The sequence below is a fragment of the Artemia sp. Qi Xiang Cuo genome, chromosome 12 (assembly GCF_049724085.1).
Source record: "Artemia sp. Qi Xiang Cuo chromosome 12, ASM4972408v1, whole genome shotgun sequence".
NCBI lineage: Eukaryota > Metazoa > Arthropoda > Branchiopoda > Anostraca > Artemiidae > Artemia > Artemia sp. Qi Xiang Cuo.
In genome coordinates this window covers 23,440,990-23,468,373 of record NC_142805.1, presented here as the reverse complement: position 1 = coordinate 23,468,373, position 27,384 = coordinate 23,440,990, and the positions used below count along the sequence as shown (strand labels likewise).

The 27,384-nt window shown below is 34.7% G+C and overlaps 1 protein-coding gene across 1 annotated transcript in view; it reads right to left on the bottom strand.

Annotated features, from left to right (window-relative positions):
- Positions 1-27,384, bottom strand: part of LOC148945906 (uncharacterized) — a 684,784-nt gene that overhangs the window by 173,462 nt on the left and 483,938 nt on the right. The window contains exons 11-13 of the mRNA XM_089097548.1: positions 23,698-23,788; positions 19,491-19,633; positions 10,643-10,843 (exon numbers count right to left, since the gene is read on the bottom strand). Of these exons, the coding sequence (XP_088953674.1) occupies positions 10,643-10,843; positions 19,491-19,633; positions 23,698-23,788 (435 nt within the window). The remainder of the gene's footprint in view (positions 1-10,642; positions 10,844-19,490; positions 19,634-23,697; positions 23,789-27,384) is intronic.

Here is a 27,384-nt window from a genome sequence, read left to right as displayed (position 1 = left end):
ATATTTCGAGAGGACAAACGCCTCTCTTCTTCAGCAAGAAACGAAACAATGTATCCAAGGAAAGTGCCGAAGAAAAAAACAACAAAAAAACATACGCGGAAAGTCAATGTGAAAAGAACCAAAAAACCAAAGAAAAAACCAAAAACGTAAAAGATGAATAAAATTCAATAAAAGCCAAAATTATAAGAATTAAAACCATATACCTAACAACCATAAAAGCGAGTTATTCGCCAATATCCGCGATTTGCACAAAATCCAAAAAATTATGAACTGCCATCGACGGATACTAGCGAACAACTAGCAGTTCATAATTTTTTGGATTTTGTGCAAATCGCGGATATTGGCGAATAACTATATATATATATATATATATATATATATATATATATATATATATATATATATATATATATATATATATATATATATATATATATATATATATATATATATATATATATATATATATATATATATATATATATATATATATATATATATATATATATATATATATATATATATATATATATATATATATATATATGCCTCTTTAGCCAGGATAAAGAGAGAGGGTTGGGATGTGGACTTGTGACTCACACCCGGGAACTCAAGAGCCTGCCCTTAGGTAAAATCCTAAATTAAAGCGAAACATCAAGTTTGAGCCTCAGATTTCTAAACCCCCTTTTGATGACGACCTCTGCATACTCATGGATAAGATTTATGAATGCGAAATAACACTTAAAATTTGGTTTCTGGAATGTCCGCACAATGTCTCAAGACTCCAAGACTGAACAAGTGCTGAGATCACTGTAAGATTACCATCTCGACCTTCTGGCTCTGTCAGAAGTTCGATGGCTAGGATCTGGATCAAATAAACTGGATGGAGATATGACCATTATACATAGTGGTTTGAAGCAAAAGTGTGAATACGGAGTAGCACTAATGATGACAAAACATGCGCCCCAGATTTTACTACAGTGGACACTGGTCTCACCCAGAATCCGAAAAGCCCACTTCATCGGCGTGCTTGCGAAACTGTCAGTAGTAATATGCTGCGCACCCGCTAATGACGCCAGAGACAAAGCAAACGGCTAATTTTACAGAGCTTTCAACTCCATGGCAAACAACATACCACGGCATGACATGGCATGTTTTCTAGGAGACTTTAACGCGAAAGTAGGGAACGACCGATCGTTTTCCAATGAGGTTCTCGGAGAGCATGGCCTGGGCCAGCGAAACAAAAACGGAGAACTACTTATCGACTTCGCGCTCCTTAACGACCTAGTAATCGGAGGTACCCTATTTTCTCATCGGGATGTACACAAATATTCTTGGATATCTCCCGATGGCCATACCCGAAATCAGATTGACCATTGTCTTTGGAGCAGGAAGTGGAGATCAAGCCTACTTGATATAAGGGGATATAGAGGAGCTGACGTTGGCTCAGATCATAATCTGATGGCAGCAAAAATTTGCCTCAAATTGAAAAGAAATAGAAACGCAAATAAGGCTCCCTTAAACCCGGTATTTAACTCCGAGAAATTGAGGGTGAGAGAATTAAAACAAGCCTTTAAACTAGAGATGCGAAATAGATTTAAAACCTTGTGTTTACTAGATGACGCCGATAGCAATCAATATTGGGAAAGTATAAAGTTTTGCTTTCACGATGCCACGAAAGCCACCATTGGGTACCGCAAGAGCCCAAAAGACCAGTGGCTATCTGACCAAACATGGGAACTCATTGAGAAAAGGAAAAAAGCAAAAGCATCACTTCTCCAAAGACAAACCCCCGACCAACAGATTCTCCGAAGCAATGAATATAGAGCTGCGCATAAACCGGTAAAAAAGATCGCCAAAAAAGACTGGGTAAACCTGCTGGAGCTAAAATCAGTACAGGCAGAAAACGTAGCGGATAAAAGTGATTAAAGAGCAGTCTATAAGATCGACGAGGAACTTTTCAGGAAGAAATCTTCTGCTTAACATGGACAAGTTGCAGCCCCTTTAGGCATCCTAGAAACACAGCAGTCTAAAGCAAGCGAAGGTTGGTTCAGCCCCTTAGAGAAGTTTTTCAATATGACTCCACCAGACTATTATATAGATATTCCAGCAACAATACTGCCTCCCTTAGACATCAGCATGGATCTGCTGTTATCCGCTGATATTATAGCAGCAGCAAAGAAGCTGAAAAATGGGAAGTCGCCTGGCGAAGACAGGATATCCGCGAAAATGATCAAAGCGACTGTTATGACCTGCATCAAGTTCTGGACAGCGTTGATCGCAGTAATCTGGACGACCGCCAAAATACCTTCGGATTGGAAACGCAGCACGCTTGTGAGGATCTTTAAGAAAGGAGATACGTCCTTCCCAGGCAACTGGCGAGGAATCTGCATGCTTTCCATACCTAGCAAATTGCTGACGCACATTTTACTGCAGAGAATCAGCTTGCAGCTCGACAGACACCTTCGCGACGAGCAACCTGGATTCAGACCAAACCGTTCATGTGCAGAATTGATATTCACCCAACGGCTACTGACGAAAGAAAGCAGAGAATGGCGCTCCAAAATCTATACGATATTCATCAATTTTAAGAAGGCATTTGACTCAGTAGACCGCCAAAGTCTGTGGAAGATCCTACTGCATTACGGAATCCCTGAAAAGATAGTTTCACTGATTTTTGCGTTTTATGAAGATAGCGAGTGCTGTGTAAAGACACCAGATGGTCAAACCCGTTTCTTCCGCATTATGTCAGGAGTTAAGCAAGGTTGCGTCTTGTCACCGCTACTTGTCGTAATTTTTCATTGATTACATGCTGCGAAGTACAAGCACAGACGGAATCCAGCTGAATCCCGAAACAAGTCTGAGTGATGTAGACTTTGCTGACGATATCATCGTCCTAGAATCATGCAAGCAAAGACTCCAAGAACTCCTCGACAAAGTGAGGGAGAGAGGCGGCCATGTCGGCCTAAAAATAAATAATGAGAAAACAAAATGCTTGGCTACCACAGATTCACCCCTGAGCATCACTTGCGGAGACCAACACATAGAGCAAGTTGTCGATTTTAAATACTTGGGAAGAATAATAGAAAGTACCGGGTCGACCACAAAAGAAGTGCTCACAAGAATCGGCCAAGCCAATGGGGCCTTCAATAGATTACGGAAAGTGTGGTGGTCACAAAGCTTCTCTATAAGGCTAAAGTTACGATTCTTTAATAGCGATGTTATGCCAGTGCTGCTTTACGCTGCCGAAACCTTGCACGTGAGTCAGGAACAAGAGCGAAGAATACTTGCTTTTGAAAACATATGTCTCAGAAGAATTCTCAACATCCGTTGGCAGCAGAAAATGACAAACCAATCCATCTGTGACAAGACTGGCCAGCCTCTTGTGACACATATCATAAGAGTCCGCCGATGGAGATACCTTGGCCATGTCCTACGTATGGACAATCTCCGACTACCAAATGCAGTACTCCATTTATAGTCATCGAATCCACGCTGCAGGGATAGACCAAGAGACACCCTACGTTGAAAGTACCTGACAGATCTCTGTATCCTGGACACATCAATCCAACCTCAGTGGGAGGACATACTGGCAGCAACACACCGGCGGGAAGATTGGTGGCTCCTTCTTGATGCCCTGGGTGCCTCTGGAGGCAAAGATGGATCTAAGGTATATATATATATATATATATATATATATATATATATATATATATATATATATATATATATATATATATATATATATATATATATATATATATATATATATATATATATATATATATATATATATATATATATATCCTTGTACGGTATACCAGACAAATACATTAAAGTGATTAGTACTATGTACGAGAATAACACGGCTGCAGTTAAGGTAGGAAATGAGGTTAGCAGCTGGTTTTGTATTAAATTCAATAAAAAAACAAGTTTTTTAAACTGAAAGTAAGGAGCGACATTAAAACTTAAAACGAACAGAAATTATTCCGTATATGAAAGGGGCTGCCCCTCCTCAACGCCTCGCTCTTTACGCTAATTTTTTTTTATTGTTTTAAAAAATAAAGTTGTGATATAGAGTCAAAGTTTAGCGTGAAGAGCGAGGCGTTGAGGAGGGGACAGCCCCTTTCATATACGGAATAATCTCTGTTCGTTTTAAGTTTTAACTCCTTACTTTTAGTTGAAAAAACTTGTTTTTTTATTTAATTTCTGATCGTTTTTTAGTTAATTCAGCTTTTATGTTGGCTAACCGTCATTGAATAAGTAAACAAAATTTGCATAAAAATTTTCCTTATCCTTTGCTAAATGGCTATCTCTAAATTTGGTTCTGACGTAATTTACATATTAACTTACGTAACGAACTTCTATATTCGTATATTTTTCTTCTGGCAAAAAATACAAAGTTGCAGATTTTTGCAGATATGAGCTTGAAACCTATGTAATAGGGTTTACTGATACGCTGAATCTGACGGTGTGATTTTCATTAAAATTCTTTCACTTGTAGGGGATGTTTCTCCCCTCTTTAAAAAATCAGGTAAATTTTCTCAGGCTCGTAGCCTCTCATGAGTAATACTAAACTTAATAAAATTTATATATTTAGAATCAGCCTTATAAGCCCATTCTTTTGATACATTTATTGACATCAAAATTCCATTTTTAAAAGTTTCGATTACTATTTAGCCGTATCGCTCGTTTTTTTCTATTGTTTTTTTTTTATTACGTATATGTTATCCCGTATATGAGGGGGTTCTCCCCATAGTCAATACCGCGCTCTTTACATTAAAATTTAAAAAAAAATTTAATTCACAAACCCCTGAATCACAAAGGCCGTTTAATTAGAATAGATAGCTCTTTTGAAAGCACTAAAAAAAAACTGTAGCGTAAAGAGCGAGGTATTGACTTGGGGGAGAACCTCCTCATATACGTAATAATTTCTGTTCATTTTAAGTTCTAATGTTGCTTCTTACTTTCAGTTGAAAAAACTAGGAGCTTGAAACCTCTACAGTAAGGTTCTCTGATACGCTGAATCTTATGGTGTGATTTTCATTAAGCTTCTATGACTTTTAGAGGGTATTTACCCCTTTTTCGAAAATAAGGCAAATTTTCTCAGACGCGTAACTTTGGTGGGTAAGACTAAACTTGATGAAACTTATATATTTGAAATCAACATAAGAATCTGATTCTTTTAATGTATCTATTGGTATCAGAATTCCGTTTTTTAGAGTTTCGGTTACAATTGAGCCGGGCCGCTCCTAACTTAAAGGTCCGTTACCACGAACTGTTTGATACATACATATATATATATATATATATATATATATATATATATATATATATATATATATATATATATATATATATATATATATATATATATATATATATATATATATGTAGCGTTTTTTTATATTATCCATCCATATCTGAAAATAAGGGATTATATATATATCTATACATATATATATATATATATATATATATATATATATATATATATATATATATATATATATATATATATATATATATATATATATATATATATATATATAAGGTTCTATATTAAGGTTCTATAGCTTTTAGGGGGTCTTTCCCCCTTTTTTTGAAAATCAGTCAAATTTTCTCAGGCGCTTAACTTTTGATGGGATGACTAAACTTGATGAAACTTATATATTTGAAATCAGAATTAAAATCGGATTCTTTTGATGTATCTATTGGTATCAAAATTCCGTTTTTTAGAGTTTCGGTTACTATTGAGCCAGGTCGCTCCTTACTTACAGTTCGTTGCCACGAACTGTTTGATCAGGAGTTAAGCAGGACTATGTTCTATCTCCCTTTATATGGATTATTTTGATGGATTTTGTATTAAGGAGCACAGGAAAGGCAATGGGAGACCACGGAATCAAATTGGGAGGAAACAGTCTCCGGGACTTGGATTATTCTGATGATTTAAGCATCCTAGATGAAAGTGTGAGCAAAACGAATGAACTTTTAGAGGTTTTGCGAGTTCAGGGTAGTAAAATAGGTTTGAAAATTAATGTAAAGAAGACTAAGTCACTAAGGCTAGGAATAACTGAAGATGAAAAGGTGACATTGGGTAATGAAAAGATTGATCAAGTGGGCAGCTTCACTTACCTTGGTAGTATTATTAGTAAAGATTGTGGGTACAGCGAAGATGTTAAAAGTAGAATAGCCAAGGCTCAGGGTGTTTTTTCACAATTAAAAAAAGTGTGGAAGAATAGGAAGATAAGTCTGCAAACCAAGATTAGAATATTAGAAGCTACAGTAATGACAGCAGTCAAATATGGCTCTGAAGCATGGATGCTCCGAAAAGCCAGTGAAGATTTGCTAGATATATTCCAGAAAAATTGCCTACGGATTGTTCTGGGTACCCGGTTGACTGATCGTATTTTAAACAATAGGCTCTACGAAAAAATGTGGTTCAATACCGCTCTCTTGGGCTATAATGAAAGAAAGGTTGAGATGGTTAGGGCACGTTGTGTGTATGAAGGATGACAGATTGCCGAAGATTGTTCTTTTCGACCAACCGTCTAGGGCTAAACGGAAAGCAGGACGTCCTCGTCTGGGATGGGAGGACGTCATAAAGAAAGATTTAAAGGAAATGGGAACTTCGTGGGAGGGTGTAAAAAGGGAGGCTTTGAATAGATTGGGATGGAGTAGGAGCGTGCGTAGCTGTGTGGGCCTCAGGCGGCTTGGTGCTGCGATGAGTTGTTAGTAGTAGTAGCATATATATATATATATATATATATATATATATATATATATATATATATATATATATATATATATATATATATATATATATATATATATATATATATATATATATATATATATATATATATATTAAATCAAAAAAATCTTTTTTTTAAATCACAGTAAGGAGCAACATTGAAAATTAAAACGAAAAGAGATTATATCGTAAATGAAAGGGGCTGTCCCCTCCTCAACGCCTCTCTCTGTATGCTAAATTTTTTTATTGTTCTAAAAAATTGAGTTGTGAGAAAGAGTCAAACTTTAGTGTAAAGAGCGAGGCGTTGAGAAGGGGACAGCTCCTTTTATGTACAGAATAATTTCTGTTCGTTTTAAGTTTTAATGTTACTCCTTACTTTCAGTTAAAAAAAAATTGTTTTTTTTTATTTAATTTCTGAACGTTTTTGAATTTCTCCAGGTTTTGGTTTCGGCTAACCGTACCTGAATAGTTAGTATGATATTTGCATGTTAATGTTACTTTTTTTGGCTAAACGGCTTTCTCAGAAATGGTTTAATTTTATTTTGGAACATTTTTATTAGTAATAAATATATGTAACTTACGAATTAACTTACGTAACGAACTTCTATATTCGTATATTTTTAGTAAACATATTAAACATATTAAACATAGTAAACGATAAAAGAAGAGATTACAAAAGGTTAATTAAAAAGAAAAAAAAAGAGTTTGATATTAAGAAGAAATTGGATATTGAAAATTATTTTAGAAATTAAGATTTTAAGAAATTTTGGGGTTATATAAGGAATTATATTGGAAATGAAAAAGGAATGACACAGGTGGCTCCAGACGCTAACTCATGGCCTGATTACCTAGAAAGCATGGAAGGTGATTGCGCAGAATTACAAGAGGTAACACATAACACAGAGATGGTTGTTTATCCCATGAAGGAACATGATTATGATTTATTAGGGGAAGTGAGTAATGATGAGGTCAAGTTTGTATTCAAGAATTTAAAAGGAGGTTCGGCTGCGGGTGTCGATGGTGTACCAATAACGTTATTTAAGAATTTTCTTTCAATTTTTATGTCGATAATTGTTTTCCTTTGTAATAAGGTGCTAACTTCAGGACAATGGCCAAATGAGTGGAAGAGATCATTGCTTATGCCGCTTTTTAAGAGAGGTAACCCTAAGTTGCACATAAATTATCGTTTAACAGCGCTAATCCCTGCTTTAAGTAAGATAATGGAGAAAATACTAGATACAAGGCTTTCTAAATGGTTATATAAAAATAATATAATACATGAAGAACAAGGAGGTTTCAGAACAGGGTACGGGACGGTAGATACAATATTTATATTAAAGGCATTAATTGATAAATATGGAAAGGGAAAAACTTGTCTTTATGTGGGATTTCTAGACCTCCACAAGGCGTTCGACAGTGTCGACAGAGAGCTATTAAAGGATGCCCTGGTTAGAATTGGCCTCCCTCATTTGTTTGTGAGGTTGATAGTGAGTATGTATATTTGTGTGAGAGGAATCGTGTTAGTTGGTAACAGGTTTTCTAGGTTTTTTAATATTAAGCTGGGTGTAAAACAAGGCAGCACTCTTTCTCCTAAATTGTTTAACATTTTTATAAATGATGTTGTTGATTATCTAGAGAAGAGATGGGCTCCGAATGTTAGTCTAGGGACCCATAAACTATCACTACTATTATTTGCAGATGATATTGCCTTGGTGGCTAGCACACCCCAAGATCTGCAGACGCTTTTGAGTCTTATAGATGATTATTTGCAGATGAAAAAACTAAGGCTGAATGTTGAAAAGAGTGAAGTTGTTATTTTTAAAAAAAGGAAAACAAGTGGCGAAGATAATTATAAATTTGAATTTAATAATGAGGAACTTAAAGCAAGTAAAAGAATAAAATATTTAGGATTTGTTTTAAAGGAAAATGGAAGTTTAAAGAGTCATGTTGATGAATTAATTAATAGAGGTAAAGTGGCCATGTCTGCAATTTTTAGAAATCCGACGATAATGGGAATTAAAAACCTAAAAATGCACAAAAGAATATTTAATACAAAAATTTTACCAGTATTAGCGTATGGAGCGGAGATTTGGGGCGGAGAAGCGGCACAGAAGTTGGAGTCCCTCCAGCTCCAGTATTATAAAAGACTATTTGGATTACATCAGACAACTCATTCACAGGTTCTGAAAGGTGATATGGGCCTGTTTTCGTTAAAACTACGTAGGTCTATTTTGATGCTTAGATTTTGGTTGAAGATCATTAGGTGCAATAAAGACAGACTAGTAAGTGCTGCTTATTATCAGATGTTGAGCTATGATTCGAAAAGGTCGTGGCCATCCCAAATTAGGTCATTACTAGAAAGTGTGGGAATGGCTTACTTATGGAATGACGGTCTTGGTTCCCCTGATCTACCAACAAATTTTCTACCAAAAATTGATCTACCAAATTTTTTTTGATCTACCACATTGATCTACCAATTGATCTACCACAAATTGATCTACCAAAAAAGAGTGTAAATCCATTTAGAAAAAGGTCAAAGCGGCTAATGAAATAAATTAATGATAATAGAGACAATAAATGAAATTGGAAAACTAATAAGATCAGTGACGAAATCAGTATTAAAATAACTATAAATTTAAATAAAGAAAATAAAATAAATGAAAATAATTAGAAATACAAAATTGTTTACATATCAATTAAAACACGTTTTTAAAGAACAAACTATTACTATTGCTACTACTAATTGCAGCTCGCTTTATCACAAGGACTTCTGAGGCTGAAACAATTGCGTATACTGCTTACCGAAATCTATTCAAAAAACAAACACTATACTGATAAAGCCCGATAAGACGCTTTTTAACAGATGTCGTTCAAGAACAACTAATGAAAGTCAGGGGAAAAATTTGTTTCAAAAATTTTATCTGTATTCCTTTATATCGACAGGAAATATTAAAAGTAGTTCTAAAGGGAGAAGGCTCTTTTTAAAAGGACTCTGTGGGAAATGTGATGAAAATTGTAGGATTTAAAATTTGAGAGAAAGATCTCTCATTAAACACCAGAGACTCCTCTGGAATAATCGTATAAAGTAAGTGCATGACTAAATCAATAAGTTGCTGGACCTAAAAATAATATAGATAGTAACATTTTCTTGCTTGACACACAGAAAGTGAACCAGAATAGCTTATATAGGCAAGTGGGGCTAGCCTTTTACTCATAGAAACTTATATAGGAGGTGTGAGTGAAGTGTGACTGAGTCGCAAATCTCGATGGCATCTTTATTTAAGAGGCTACCCTTCAAAGAAGAGGAAATATAACTACATACCTCGCCACTTTCTGGTCCTAAAGAACCCAATTAATCTACTACTTTCCTACAGGAATCCAAAATACTAAAACTCAAGTATGGTAAAATCACAAGCACACATATTCCCAGGGGGGGGGGGATAGCTTTAAGTTTTCAATCGTGAGGAGAAGGATACATGAAAAAAGGTAACTTTACTAGAAATGTGTCAAATGTTTTCGAAACAAACTACTCTGTTTTACTTTCGTTATTTTTTTGGTCTTCTCTGAGGATTGATGGGGAGGGGAGGGGGGTATCCAATAAGACTCATCTCCCCTTTCAGGCATGTTCAAATAAAGTTTAAGCATGGATATTAAGTTTTTGTCTCAGTCAGCGACGTCGAAATAAAGTTCATCCGAAATTTAGAGTTAGCTAATTGACAGTGGACTTCGTGGTCCGTGTTCTAATACATTAAATCTTATAAGATGCTTCAGCAGTATCAGAAATTTCTTCCAATTATGACTTTATATTATGGAAGCCATAAAATCATCCATAACCGGGAGGGGGAGAATTTGTCAACAAATGAGGTGAAAATTCATCAGAAAAGGTACCTTGTTAATGCCTTCTCGCATTGCAATTGGATTTAAAGGTGAACGATGAAGTCTTGCATTTTCTACCATTGGAAGAATATGATTCGCCCAAAAATCCAGATGAGCATCAGCAATTTCATTGATATTTGAGAAAAGCTGATCACTTTCAACCTCATTTAGTATTGTGCACATATGAAGACTCTTCAAACAGGCCAAAAATAACTAAAAATGAAAACGATTTTTAGTTCTGTTGACATTTGAACTCTTGCTTGTTTGTGCCGAGATTCAGGTATTTGATCAACATTTTCAAACAAATTTAAACTGACGCGATGAGGCCAAATAATATTAGCCAAAATTATTAATTTTTTTCACGCTTGATTCTTTTTATTGAAAGCCACTGATGCTATTTTTAAATGTTTTCTTTTTTGGTCGAATAGATTGCGATTCAGTGCCTCTACAATGAGGCACGCTTCATGTGATGACAACCTGCTAACGAATACGATGAATAAGCTTTTAAACAACCCAAACTAATTATCCAGGATGGCTCCAACTACAAGAGAAAAGCAAGGTGCACCAGGAGACAGTCATACTGCAGGTGAAGAGTTGTATTTCTCTTCACCCTGAACAACCATATGTAGTAGTAACTTAAGTTTTTTGGGAAGAATGATTAGCTCTTAAGTTAAATTAAGCCGTATTTCTCGTGGTACCAGTGTCATTGATTGGGGGACAGGGGGGATACTCCCCTAGTTTTGTTTCTCCCCTGAATTTTGACATATAACTTTTACTAGAATTGTCATGGAAAATGCATTATTTCAGTATTTTCGTTGTAAACATTGAAAAAAACAGCAAAATCCTCCCTCCCCACTGATTTTTAAATGCATCTTGACCCCCTTGGATTTTCGTTATTTGACGCCACTGGATGGGATAAATCAACTGCAAAATAAATCACTCTTCAATCGAGCATAAGGAAGTGAAATGCATATTCCATATTCTTTTTAATAGGTAGATTATTTTATTTACACAACATTTCATGCATAGCAATATCGTATACATGACCAAAAGAGCTTACACAATGATGAAGACAATGCGATACTGGTGACACGATCAAAATGACCATTCCTTTGGATCAAAAGTATTTTTTCCCTTTCTTTTTAGCAACCAATTCCAGCCAATATTTTTCAAAAAATATTAATGCTACTACCTATGCAAAATTAAAAAAAATAGATTTCTACAGAATTCTCTATCAATTCATTTCGTTAGTCAAAATTTGAGAGTTCCAGAATTTTTGCTGGAACTGATCTAAGTGAGTTAAGATCATTTCTAGAATTACCAACGTACTGACACACAACAAAGATGATTCAATATTCTGCCGTCGAGAACTAATTTGCCGTTCTATTCCCAACAGTTTCTGAAAAGGTTTCAAATAACTTATTTCTTTTCACTGCAATATTACACAACAGCTGTCTGAATTCGTTTTGCATTTCCAACTTTACTGGAAAGTTATAACAGTAAATTGGTCACCGCAAATTGGTTTCATGACAGTAAACTGGCCGTACTAGTCCTATACAATTATTGCAAAAAAAAAAACGAGTTTTTTTTAACTGAAGTGGAGCGACATTAAAACTTAAAACGAACAGAAATTATTCCGTATATGAAAGGGGCTGTCCCCTCCTCAACGTTTCGCTCTTTACGCTTAAGTTTGACTCTGTCTCACAACTTTATTTTTTAAAACAATGAAAAACTTTAGCGTAAAGAGCGAGGCATTGAGGAGGGGACAGCCCCTTTCATATACGGAATAATTTCTGTTCGTTTTAAGTTTTAATGTCGATCCTTACTTTCAGTTAAAAAACTTCTTTTTTTTATTTAATTTCTGATCGTTTTTTAGTTAATGCAGCTTTTATTTTGGCTCACCGTCATTGAATAAGTAAACAAAATTTGCATAAAAATTTTATTTTTTTATTGCAAAATGGGTGTCTCTAAATTTGGTTCTGACGTAATTTACAAATTAACTTACGTAACGAACTTCTATATTCGTATATTTTTCTTCTGGCCAAAAATATGAAGTTGCAGATTTTTGCAGATATGAGCTTGAAACCTATGTAAAAGGGTTTCTTGATACGCTGAATCTGACGGTGTGATTTTCATTAAAATTATTTCACTTGTAGGGGATGTTTCCTCCCTATTTAAAAAATCAGGTAAATTTTCTCAGGCTTGTAGCCTTTGATGAATAATACTAAACTTAATAAAATTTATATATTTAGAATCAGCCTTATAAGCCCATTCTTTTTATATATTTAGTGACATCAAAATTCCGTTTTTATAAGTTTCGATTACTATTGAGCCGTATCGCTTGTTTTTTTTTATTACTTTTTTTTATTACGTATATGTTATTACGTATATGAGGGGGTTCTATCCTTATTCAATACCACGCTCTTAACATTAAAAGTAAAAAAAAATTTAATTCACAAACTCCTGAATCACAAAGACCGTTTAATTAGAATAGATAGCTCTTTTGAAAGCACTAAAAAAAAAACTGTAGCGTAAAGAGCGAGGTATTGACTTGGGGGAGAACCCCCACATATACCTAATATTTTCTGTTCGTTTTAAGTTCTTATGTTGCTTCTTGCTTTCAGTTGAAAAAACTTATTTTTTTTTAAATTTAATTTCTGATCGTTTTTTAAATAATGCTTGGAAATCCAACGCCCCCTTTATAGAAATATTCCTTACCCCAAAGAAACATCCTCCACGAAAATATTCTCCAGAGTAACACCCGCCGCCAGCCCCCCCCCCACCCAGAAAAAAAAATCCTTCCTGAAAATATCTGTATACTTCCCAATAACCAATACAATATGTGAGCAATGGGCGAGGTTCATAACTTGCAGCCCTTCCCCTGGGAGCTGTGGGGAATTAGGTCATCCTAAAAGACATATTTATTAGATTTTGACTATGCTGAACGAAATGGCTATCTCAAAATTTTAATTGGGTGACTTTGAGAAAAAAATGAGCGTGGGAGGGGGCCTAGTTGCCCTCCATTTTTTTGTCACTTAAAACTGACACTAGAACTTTTAATTTCCGTTCCAATGAGCCCTCACACGATATTCTAGGGCCCCTGGGTCGATACGATCGCCCCTGGGGAAAAAAACAAACAAAAAAAACAAATAAACACGCATCCGTGATCTTTCTTCTGGCAAAAAATGGAAAATTCCACATTTTTGTAGATAGGAGCTTGAAACCTGTAGAGTAAGGTTCTCTGATACTCTGAATATGATGGTGTGATTTTCATTAAGGTTCTATAGCTTTTAGGGGGTCTTTCTCCCTTTTCTCGAAAATCAGCCAAATTTTCTCAGACGCGTAACTTTTGATGGGTAAGACTAAACTTGATGAAACTTATATATTTGAAATCAGCATTAAAATTTGATTCTTTTGATGTATCTACTGATGTTAAAATTCCGTTTTTTATAGTTCAGGTTACCATTGAGCCGGGTCGCTCCTTACAGTTCGTTACCACGAACTGTTTGATAATTTCTGTTAGTTTTAAGTTTTGATGCTGCTCCTTACTTTCAGTTGAAAAACTTTTTTTTAATTTAATTTCTGATCGGGAAATCCGGATCGGATTTAATTTCGGATCGGGAAATAATGCTGGGAAATCCGGCGCCCACTTCATGGCAATGACGTTTCCTCCATGAAAACTTCCTCCATGTAGAGATCCTCCCACATAACACCCGACCCCCCCCCCCACTACCAGAAAAAATCCCTCCCTGAAAACGTCTGTATACTTCCAAATAACCAAAACTATATGTAAGCATTAGGTAAAGCTTATAACTTTCAGCCCTCCCCCGGGGACTTTGGGGATTAAGTCATCCTAAAAGACATAGTTATTATATTTTCGACCATGATGAACAAAATAGCTATCACAAAATTTTGATCGGGTGACTTTGGAAAAAATGAGCGTGGGAGAGGGCCTAGATGCCCTCCATTTTTTGGTCACTTAAAAAGGGCACTATAACTTCTAATTTACGTTCGAATGAGCCCTCCAATGATATTCTAGTACGACTGGGTCGATACGATCATCCCTAAGAAAAAAAAAAAAAAAATAAACACGCATCCGTGATCTTTCTTCTGGCAAAAAATAACAAAATTCCACATTTTTGCAGATGGGAGCTTGAAACCTACACAGAGGGTTCTCTGATACGCTGAATTTGATGGTGTGATTTTCATTAAGGTTCTTTAACTTTTAGGGGATGTTTCTCTCTTTTTTGAAAACCTGGCAAATTTTCTCAGGCACGTAACTTTTGATGGGTAGGACTAAACTTGATAAAACTTATACATTTGAAATCAGCATTACAATCTGATTCTTTTGATGTATCTATTGGTATCAAAATTCCGTTTTTTAGAGTTTCGGTTTCTATTGAGCCAGGTCGCTCCTTACTTACAGTTCGTTACCCCGAACTGTTTGATTAAAAGAAAAACAGGTTTCTTCAATTGAAAATAAGGAGCAACATTAAAACTCAAAATGAACAGAAATTATTTGGTATGTGAGGGGGATTGTCCCCTCCTCAACCCTCTTTCTTTTTAAAGTTCTTTAAAAATACTTCCCAGTCAAATTCAACGACCCTTGTGTTTGACCAGTCTTTCTTAAAGAATTGTGACGAAAAGTCATAATTTAGCGTAAAGAGTGAGGGATGAGAAAGGAGTGTTATTTTTCATATACTGAATATTTTCTGTTACTTTAAGTTTTAAAGCTGTTGCTTACTTTCAGTTAAAACAGAACTGTATTTTTTATTCAATTTCTGATTATTCTTCAAATCAGGCAGGGAAATTTCTCTCCCTCTCCATGGAAAATCACCATCGGAAATTACCCTAAGAGGAGGGGTGGGATTTTTTGTCTGGTATCCCCAAAATGCCGTCCTAGCCGAGTGGATTGGTGCGCTGGATTTACAATTCTTTGTCCGAAAGGGCAAGGGTTCGAATCCTAGTGTATCCTGCTATTTAGTTTGAGACGGGGGTCAGTGGCGTGACTCTGTAAGCTCAGCCAGAATCGACCCAGCTCTAAATGGGTACTTGGAGAAATCTGGGGAAGGTATTAAGGAAGGGTGTGCAAAAGCACAGGATGGTTGGCCCCCAACCCCCCATTGCTCCTCATGGCTGAAGGGCCAAGAAACGGAGATCAGCAACGCTGGTAGGGAATTTGAAGTCCAATGCCCTTCTCTTTACCTTTTTTTTTACCTTTTATCCCCAGAGGCATAGTTACTGGACCTTTCAACTATGTTGAACCATATTGCTATCTTAAAATTTTGATCGGATGACTTTTGGGGAAAAAGAGATGTGGTTAAGGGGACTAGTTGCCCTCTAATCTTTTTGTCCACTTAAAGACGACACAAGGAAAACTTAAAATCTCGGTTTGAATGAGCCTGATTCATCTAGATTCTCTCCCGATCATCTAGGACCACTGGTTCAAAACCTCTTGAGCATGAAACATCTAGAGTAAGGATATCTGATACGTTGAATATAATGGCGTGACTTTCTTTAAAATCCTTGAATTTTTAGGAGTATTTCCCCCTTTTCCAAAAATAAGGTCAATTTGCTCAGGCTCGGAGCTGCTGATGGGTAACATTGAACTGAACGAATTTTGTATATTCGAAAACAGCAAAAAAGTCAATACTTTATAAGTATTAATTTTTATCAAGTTCATTTTTTTTAGAGTTTTGGTTACTATTGGGCTGAGTCGCTGCTCACTTACAGCTCGTTACCACGAACTGTTTTATAACTGAAACTTAAGATTTGAATTCACGTAAATAATTATTTCTCATCATTTGTAGAAAGAATAGATGACTTACAACTACCAATTAAGGGTGTTCATGGATGAAAGATTCTATTTACCAGAAAAAATAATCTTAATTGGAACTTTTAAAATGGTGCATTAGGGATTGGATATTGACACGGATTATTACGGGTTAGTTGTTTAATCAAGCTTTGTACTTCCAAAGTCAGATTTCGTCGAACTTAGTTAGCAATAATTTTTTGAGTGATAATAATGCCTTCAGTACAGCATTTTCAATCGTTCTGTTCAAACCAACAAATTTCTTTGCTTTATTTGGAGATAAATATTGGCTAACAGTTCAGAATCTATTCGATAATATACTTTTTCCTGAAATCCTCTTCCCTCTGGTACCAGTTTTGTAGATCTCTGGCAACAATTCTTTCATACCTGGGTACAAAAAGGGTTTGGTAGGGAATAATCCATCTAAATTGGGTCGGAGGATCAACCCTTCAAAGTATATTGGGAGTTTTGGGCCTAGGAAACTCTTTGCAAGGCACTGCCCCCCCCCCAAAAAAAAACCGAAGAAGAAAGAAGTTAATGCCCCATAATCCTCACACCTATGTGCATCTATTATTTATTTAATAATGTCTATTCCTACTTTTTGCTATTACAATTGCTGCCTCCAGGACAAATTTCGACATTCATTGATGCAAGAATTTAAAATCAGTTTCGTTTGCCTAAGACTTGATCTGAGAATTTTCATTTCCTAGCCTTGTGCTTTGTTCCCTTACGAAATTTCTGATACGCTTGCTAATCTGTCCCAACATTTGCTTGACATATCACTTTGTCCATACAGCAAATTGAGTGCATGTTGCAACTATAAATATTCGATCTGTAATGCATTAACTCTAAATACTATTCTATTCTTCCTTCTTCTACTTTTTTTAAAGCAAAGTTCTAATATCCCAGACAAGGAACTACAATACTCTTCTCAAAAACTTCACATTTTTGAAATGATAATTTCATGATTACTAGAAATGGTATAAAAAACTTTTTGGACTTAAAAGGTTTTTTAGCCCCTCCTCACACTTAAGGTTATACTTTATAAAAAAGAGGTTCAAAATAGAATTGAGAATAATCCTACACTAGTCTGCCTGACATCTTGATTTTGCAATTTTTATGAGACAAGTAGGCGGCATACTTTTACTGCTTGAGGGTTTCGGCAAATAACCTCAAGATTTTGAAAATATCTTTAGATGGGATTGTCATATAAAAGATTGGAAGAAATGCTCCCCCCCCTCTTCCCAGTTTAATTTTTTTCATCTTAACTTCAGATAAAATGATAAAAAAATCCTTGCCTCTTATTGGTTTTCCTTGTCTTAGTAAAATTTTACAGATTGCTAAAATAGTCTCCTGACGAGAAAAAGCACAACGAGCCGTATAAAAATCGTTTTTTTTTTACTTTCATGTTTGAAGTACCATCTTTTAGGATAGTGTTGCAAGCGTGAGTTAACTTTTGAATCTCTTATGTGTTCTGAATTTAAAGTAAAACTCCCCTTTCTCTGCATCATCAACTTTTATGTCTTAATTTTTATATTGTTTTTTCCTAGAGAGAGAAATCTTTATTTAGAAACCATAAGCTTATAAAATAAATAGTCAACAATCCTAATGGTCCGTATGGCTATCACATAAATACGCTGGCAAAAATGTAGTCAACTAAAATTAAATACGCACTCTCTCGTTAGGACCAAACAAATTTAAATAAATGCCACTTGAGAGATCCAAATAACTTCAAAAAAAGAAAATATATTAATAATAATCTATGCAGAGATCACAAATATTCGGACAGTATTTTTGGCAGCTGACAGACTTTTTCGGGACAGCTCTCGTCTTAGTGATTCAGGAAATGCGCTAAGTCTTGCTGTGAATTCCTGGATTTGAATAAAAGTTTGAATTAAAGTTAAGCAAATTCAAGGCCTAAGTTCTGCGGTTTACATTTCATGTTTCAGCTTTATCTTTCAGTATATCAATTCGACTGAGTGTGAAACATTAGCGAATTACATTAATTTTTATGTCTGCAAGATGTCTCGTATGCTCCACTATTCAATTGACGTGTTTGAAATGTTAAGACTAGGATGAAAAAAAAACTTGTAAAAATTTCATCTGAGATAACAAATTATGGTATAATATAAGTAGCTTTTGTAGTAGCCAGCTCCTAAGCCTTACATTCTGTGATCTTAAGTTCGTGTTTTGTGATTACTATTTAGTATGTCTATGGAATTAATAGCATATTAAGTCTATGGACTGCGGAATATTACTGAATTATTTTCAATTTTGATGTTCGTTGTGTCCCACTTAACGTGACCCTTCTGAAACACTAAAACCAAAAACAAGTACGAATGATGAGATGATGTGCAGTGTTTTTGATGCAACTAGCTTTTGTAGTAACCAGCTCCTAAGGCCTATTGTCTGTGATTTTAAATTCTCATTGCGTGATTTAGCACCTTTCGACGGATTAAATATATGGATTGCAGAATATTAGTGAAATATGTTCAATTTCTGATGGATCGTAGGGTCCACTTTTCGTGTGACCCGCATGAAACACTAAGGCTAAGAGAATATAATAATAGCAAAGCTTATATCTGAGATGATACACCATGTTTTAATGTACGTAGTATCTGCAATAAAAAACTCCTACGGCCCATATTCTGTAATTTCAAGTTCATATTTTGGCATTTAGCCTATTATAGCATTCAATGCACTATGGCACAATAGTGAACCATTTTCACTTTCCGACGTTCTGTATGTTCCACTTTTCGTGTCAGGTTACGGCCTGACACTGAAGCCTTTCGGCCTGACACTGAAGCCTGAGCTTGAAGCTTTAACGTCTGAAGCGTTAATTCTTAGCTTCTGAACTAATATTTTCTCAGGTCATTAGCTCTGTGACTGCAGTTATATTTTTGACTTAGTGTCTTCCAATGTAATAATTACACGGAATTAAAAAATTAGCAAACTATTTTTAATTTTCCATGTTCCTTCTTTTCCACTTGTCGTGCATTCCATCTTAAATATAACGTTTAACACAAAAATACAAATTGTACAACTTACATCCGATATGACACGTAATGTTTTAATGTAAGTCGCTTCGGTAGTCACAAGCTCCCACACAGCATTTTGTTGCTGTTGTAGCCTTTCAGTTAACGAGGACCAATTATCAACTATCTTCCTCCAATCGTCCTCAAGCTCAAATTCTGTAATTATTAATATTTTCATTAAAATTCAAATTTAATAACAAATTGGTTTAGCAAGATGCATAGCTCTTCAAATAAAACTAGACAAGATCATGCCATCGACAATCAAGGAGACGACCATCCAGCCTAAGAACCCGTCTCATCTTTATTCTTAAAAGCAAAGGTTTAGAATTATATGTGCAGATGGCACGAGCTTATATTCCCTTGGTGCGTCCTGGATGCTCCGGATTTTTTCAGTAGAATAAAATCTAACAATATATCTAATATTTATATTTAATATATTCATAATCTCGTATCAATCTAACCAATTTTATAATTAAATTTCGTAGTACTACTCAATTCAATTCAATAATCGTATTCCAGCCGACTATAAAAAATTACGACTATAAAAAAAAAACAAAGAAAAAAAAGAACTAGCAAAAAAACACAGAGACAATTAGCCAATCTGGAATTGAGACGATCGTACAGATCCTATCCATATGGCTGAAATATTTCATACGCTGTCGACAATCTAGGATAACCTTAATTGTCTTTTTTGGTAAGTGTTAGAGCCCGGAATTCAAAAATTAGTTTGAGCAAGAATCTTATGAAGCACTAATGTGCTCACGGACACTGTTCTTAAAAAGCCAAATAAATAAAGAATTCTGTAATTTAAATGTTGGGATTTTGCACAGAATTCGTTGTTAGCAGGTCACTTTATCTGAATTTTTGAGGATTCATCAAAACTTTTTCAAACATCCACGAAAAATTTTCAGTCCTAAAATCCCATTTTCTCTAACCTTTTTGTTTTCTTTTTTTAACTGTGTAACATTATCATCAGAAGTAGTTTTCGGTTAAAGTGTGACTTTCAAAATGAATCAGTAGAGATCTAATTAGCACAAAAATGGCTAGCAGTAGTATTTATCTTTTTTAATTGAAATTTTTGTCTTTTTAATTAAAAGATATTTTTTAATTTAAAATAAAAAGATTATTAATAAGAATATAAAAATTATAAATATAATATAAGAATATGAGAATTATAGAATTATAAGAATTATAAGAATTATAAGAATTAAAAGAATATAAGAATATAAGAATTATAGAAGAAAACAAAGTATAAGAATTACAAATAAGATTATTTTTTAAAATAAAAGATATCTTTTTAATTAAAAGAATTATATTTTTTAATTAAAAGAATTTACTTAAACAAATTATCAAAATATCCTCCTACTCGTTGAGGCTTCTTACCACCCATCATCCCAATCTTTTAAAACCGAGCATAAATAAGAAAAATGCATTTCAGTAATCAATTCAAAAAGTAGATCATATCTGAATAGTAGGTAAAGAAGTAATAAGAAAGAATTTATATGTCACGTGAGCTTCATTGGAGGGAGTAAGAACTGAATGCTTGAACAAGTGAGGGGGAGGAGAAACGAGTTGAACTAACTCGAATTTCCCTGATTTGAGCATGTGCTGCCATTAAACTCAACATGTTCTTTGTGGATATGGCAATTGTCTAACTATTTAGGGAAATCTATATATAACTCAGAAAAACAACTTCCTCCTCCCTTCCGAAAAAAAACTCACTCGCAATAGACCTGCTGATAAATTTCAATTAGTTTGAAAACATTGCATACAAAAACGGTTGTTTTCGCATGAATAAAAATTGTTTATTCTAATCTTAAATTGTTTCAAAGTAAAATTTTTTCGTCAATGAGCAATGATATAATGAAGTGGTGAGGCTAAATGGTGATTCTGATGAATACACTAGTCCTACTGTATACATTTTTGACGACTTGAAACTTTTTGATTTGACTTGTTTCAATATTTTCGTATTTATTCCTTTCAGTCAGCCGTTCAGATAACGGTGGAGATAACAGGCCTAGTGCACTAGATGTTAATCCTTTTCATTCATTTGAAACTCTTTTAATATCTTGACACCACGATCTAAGTGTTTCTCGTATTTGTTTGATGGCTGAGGTCGAGGGCTGTCCTGTGTTAATTTTATCTGTTAATTTTACCCTTTTGAATGAGAAGTTAACAATCAAATAAAAACTCGTTTGTTATGAGTAGAAAAGGCAATGTGTACCATGATTTTATGATTGAAGAAGTAGCTTCAAGCTGCGATTACCCTAAAAAAAGATTTGACCAACAGCTCTTTCAAATTGAAGAGACAAACTAACTGTTCATTGTGAAGTAATTTTTTTATTTTATTTTCAACAAAAAAAACAACTCAATAACACACACATTGTAATGTAAACCAAAAAGTATGGGTAACTAATAAGAATAGAAACTTACATTAGTATCGGAAAAAAAGCAAACAACGCCGTCTAGTTTCCAGCAACACTTTGCATTTTTTCAAGATTCATAATCGTTTTTTGTCAGGAACTAAGATTAGGCATTTCTTACTACCCTAATTTTACTAATTACACTAATTATTTTAATCGTTCCTATTCTTACACTAAAAAAAAGGCCAAGTGCTGCCAAATGCTAAATGGCATTGACAGTTTTTTTGTTTGCACAAGCGCCAGTCTCTACTCTTATAAATCACCCATACTCTTCGATGCAAACATAAACAAAGCTCCAGTTTGCACTCCGTATTTGATTTCTTACTAGCTGCGGACTAGCTTCTAAAATAATTAACTTTTGTCAACTTTACTTTAATTTTTGACTTTAATGTTAACATTAGAATACACCTACTAGGCTTTCTTTTGTTTTTCGCTCCCTGCTTTAACCGCAAAATGATCAAATTCATAATATGGATTATAACCAATAGTAAGTGATTCAATTTTAGTTAGTTGAATTGTGTGGCCTCTATCTCAAAAGATACATTTACTTGAGATCAATCTGCTCTAGCCCTGGACACCTTAAAAAACTTTCCAGCCCGTAAAATCTTGTCAAGACTACTACAGACATATCGTTGCAGCAACACGCCACTTGACACTAATAAAGCTACGCAATTCCCTCCTCTGTTCCTTTCCAATTTGAGCTTCATTCTTTGCTCCTTCCCATAAAGTTCCTACTTCCTTAAAATGTGACCTCTTCCATACCCTTTCAAGAATACCCTGTTTTTCATTTTTATGTATCTGGACTGCTAAAATCGCAGTTAGTTACTAATTCGAGTACAGTTTAAAACCATTCTAGGCACTTCGGGTAACATAATGGAGTCTTCTGCAAAGTAGGAGAACATCCTTTCCGAAAGATGCTCCCTCCTTTAAATGGAAACATTGGAAATAACAGTTAAATTAAACGTTAGTTTAAAATTTGCTCTTTTCATTTTTATCGACTGATTAGATGATCTGCCGACGAGCTGTCAAAGATTCTAGAATTTTCTTGCCTTTCCACTTAAGTCTTTTACAACCTTCTACATTTTTTTTTTACGAATCAATCATTTAAGCGGATATAATCGTTCGTTACAAAATTAAACTGTGTGAAAACCAGGGGCGTCAATAGATTTGTATGCTGTAAATAAAACTGTACCAAATTTGACTGGACCCCCACCAGGGGGTGGTCACCCTCCTCCTTGGTCCATCACGGTTGCCAAAGCATATTACAACTTTCCAAGGGGATCAAGAATGGATGTTATTCATCACACTTCAGAGGGTCAAAAACTGCCAAATTTTGCAGTTTTTATTGAAAATATGGTGTTTTTCATAAAAAGAACCCTTTTCTTTATAATCTTAATCGTGGAAAATGTGTCTTGTTTTTTTCCACCTCTCTTCCTTCAAAAATATAAGTGACTTTCTAGTCTTGGGATGACTTCTAGTCTAGTCTTAGTAATTTGGATGGAAGAGGAGTGTGCGTATCTGTGTTGGCCTCAGGCGGCTTGGTGCTGCGGTGAGTTGTAAGTAGTAGTAGTAGTTTCTTGTCTTGCAACCTTTCATTGATTACAGGCAATTTATCTCCAAAATGTAATCTAGTCTGGGAAACTTGCTCTTTTGAAGCATTATCAATGCTCATCTATCAATTATTCTAATTTCGTTCTAAAGCATAAAACTAGGTTGAAATGGCCTACTATGACCTAATGTTCTGGGAAATTAAACGGATTGAAAAGGAACTTGTAATATTAATTCCAGATTGCTTACTATTTTCATCGAAATCCTCGGTGGAAACTTTGGGAATTCCATTTCTAGCGTATTCATTCAGCTGTTCAACAAGCACATCCATTTTCGTTTCCTGGAAATATAGTTTTTCAAAAATACACTGTAAATTTGTGTAGGCCATTTTTCACGTTTCTATTGACAGTTTCTATTAGACTGAACTTGTCAAATAGAAAAAAAGGAAAAGTTGTTTAAAGGAATGTTCTTACTCATAGACTTGCGAAGGAATTAAATTACAGAAAGCACAAGATTGAACATGAGAACAGGCGTGTCATAGCTGACAATAACTGGCGTCTTAGTTAATATTGCGTTACTATTTAAAAAGTCAGTTTGATTGAGGAAAAACGGTGAAACTTTGTTACGATGCCTGAAACCCATCAGGAGAATTGTTTTCGGAGTTTGTGCTTGGAGGGGAGGGGTGGGCAACAAAATATATTTAAGTGGACATGACCTGAGATTTTTTCAAACAAATTTACGAGTAAGAATTTTCTTTTAGGAGGGGGGGGGGGGACTAAAATGAGCATTCCCTTGGATACAGTTCTGGCCACCAGCTACCGTAAAATTGAGATGTTTTGAACCCTTGTCGCAAAGGTTATATTTAATAAGAAATGGAAGAGCCGATTTATTAGTATTGAAAACCCCTAGTTACCCATTGACATTTTATGCAGCTGTCTTGCCAGTATTGTTATCGCAAAAGTATCGCTAAAGACAACTAAAGTCTTGTACACATTATGATTGAGCAAATCCAAACACGTGTTAAGTTTTGGAGCTGATATTCTTACATGGTTATTTTTTTGTTAAATAAAAATGAAGGTTCGTAAAGCACCATTATTTGTCGGTGTTATTATATGCGTATATATTTTTTTTTTTAGCTATGTACCAACTTCACTTCTATACTCATAAAGTATTGAAAATCAGCGCTAGATGGCAAGTAAAACTCTCTTTTGTTCCAATTTATTATCTTTACCCCTGTTTTTATTTGGGTTTTCACGGTTGTAGCAATAGCTGCAACCTAGTGAAAACCGAACCACAACCCATAGTAACCCATAGTGTTTAAAAATGTGTTTCTAAAATACTCTCCAATGGAAACAAATTTCGGTTGAAGCTGATTACAAACATGACGGAAAGGTAATTAACATGTACAGACATAAAAGGCACTAAATATGCGAGAAAAAAGTTTCTTATTTGCCACTGCATAGGAATACCAGATTTTCAATTGGCTGATTCTTTTAGACGTACTACTGTACAATCACTCCTCCTTAGAAAAAACATTCTAAGATTCAGAAAACAACTTTGAAATGTTTCGAAGTACTTACTTATATCAGTGCTAAAAGTACTTCACTTTAGTTTATCCAACACCCTTCACCCACCACTCCTTAATTTTCAAATATGTAGCCCCAATTACACATTCTACATGCATCTTTCCGTTTCTTAATTTCGTCTTCGCTGCTTTTTTGCTATTAAATCTATTTGAAGAAATAGCGACTAACGGAAAAATGAAAAGGAAATGAAACCGCTGCTAATCACAGGCAAAAGAGGGAGAATATTTTTAGGTTACATCCCAAAAATGTTTCTGTTTTTCCAAAAAAACAAATAATGCTTATAAGAATATAATGATAGTTCCCTCTAATTTAACAATTTAATTATTTTTTATATATCAGTCTAATATGCGCGTTTATTCATATGTTATCTGGGAACTTAAAAGTGTATATTTTGATCATAAAACCTCCCATTGAATAGTATCCTTTTCCAAATAGCCCATAATCCTCTCCCCTCCTCTCAGGCTTTTACTTGTATATTTTCGCCTAAAAGTCTAGCACAAAGTGGATAAGTCTCTCGTCTGAGATGTTTCCGTGAATTTCAGTAGGAGGAATAACTGCTCCTAAGAAGGTCCGCCATAAATTACGAGGACTAGTGACATACCATTCTAAGGTAACACCATAAATGAACATTAATTTTAGTACTGTTAATAATAAATAAAGAATATTTAACAGCACGAATAAAAAAGGATAAATCCGATAAATTAGGAGTGGAAAATAATTACATCTCTGTTCGTAGTCAGGGATAGATTGCAACATTGTTGTCAGATAGACGTTAAGTTTGTGAAATAGAATTCTGAACACTCCGAAGTTTAGTTTTAGAGATATTAAAATTTGAAATTAACAAAGTTTTGACTCAAGTAACGTTGGGTTGATTTAAAATAGAGAAACTGCACTATATAACGTGTGCGGTACAACAGATTAACAAATGAATGTAAATGCAGTATTTAAACTCTCAGGAAAATTAAAGCTTTGCCTCAAATATCAAAAACTTAGCCAAAATAAAAAATGTTTCAAAAATTATAAAAGAGAGCTTGTTATCCAGCTTGAGGATTTTTTTGGGGAAAATTAGTTGCAAGACTAGATCGAATATCCATCTTCTTCCTTACAGAGTGTACGAAGGACATTGCACATTTAATTTTTTCAACCAAAATATTTCTTTATTTCAAAAGGCGTTAAAACTAGCCCCGATACTAAAATATACTTCTTTGTATAAAATATCAAAAGGACTTTTTAAATTAAATGTGGAATCCCATTCCCTTGATAATTAACGTGTATGGCAAGGATTTCAATTCATAAGAATCAGCAGCAACTTTATAGTTTTACAAACTGAATAGCCAATTATCACTGTTGCTACTGTCTTTAGTGTCATTGGAAAAAATTTTCATTTTTATTATTTGGCAATAAATTTGACAGTTAAGCTGCAGCTTTATAGTTTTTGCAGGTGTAAGAACCATTCTGCAGTATTCCTTCTGTTTTTAGTACCAGTCGAATTAAATACTTGGGCCCTAAATCGTCCTTCAGCATTGTGATCTTCAGCTCACCCTTCAGCATTGTGATCTTCAGCTCGTCCTTCAGCATTGTGATCTTCAGCTCGTCTTTCAGCATTGTGATCTTCTTGAGTCAAAAGGAGTAATAAATTCAATGTAGGCAGCTACTGGTATTTAGCCTTGTGCAAAAATTTTTTTTTCACGCCACCTGTTCTCACAGGTAATAAAGCCATTCTACAGTATCCCTACTGTCTTTAGCGTCAGTGGGCCTAAAGACTTAGGGCCGTGTCCGTCTTCCCACATTGCTGTCCTCCTGTGTCGAAAGAAGTAATAATGTTGACCTTGTCCTAAAAAATTTGTTTTAGTTTGAATACTTGGGCAACCCATCCTATTCTTGCTCTAAAATCAGTCTGGTTACATCAAGCGGTTGAATTTCTTTCAGACCTGAAGGTATTCAAGAGACACTTTTTGGAATAGTGCATGAAAAGCATTAGATTAACGGTAGCACAAGCTAAGTGCTCAGGTACCTAGTCCCTATTTTGTTATTTATGACACCTACTCCCGTTTCCTGTAACTCAAAACGTGTTATGCACCACGGTGTTAATTTTGTTGGGAGCCGAACAATTGAAATATGGTTTTTCATTTTTTTTGGCTGTTACTAAGAACAAACTTTCTTCAAAAGAAAGGTTTTAAATGTGTCCCAGAATGTTTGTCTAGATATGACGAAAGATATCAAAATTTAAATTTCCCAGCTGTGTTGGGAATTTCCGTGAATGAGAAAATAAGATATAACACACTTTGGAAAAAATTAATTTCAAAATATTTTGAGAGCCAAAAAAAGATAAATATAACGGATCAACGAA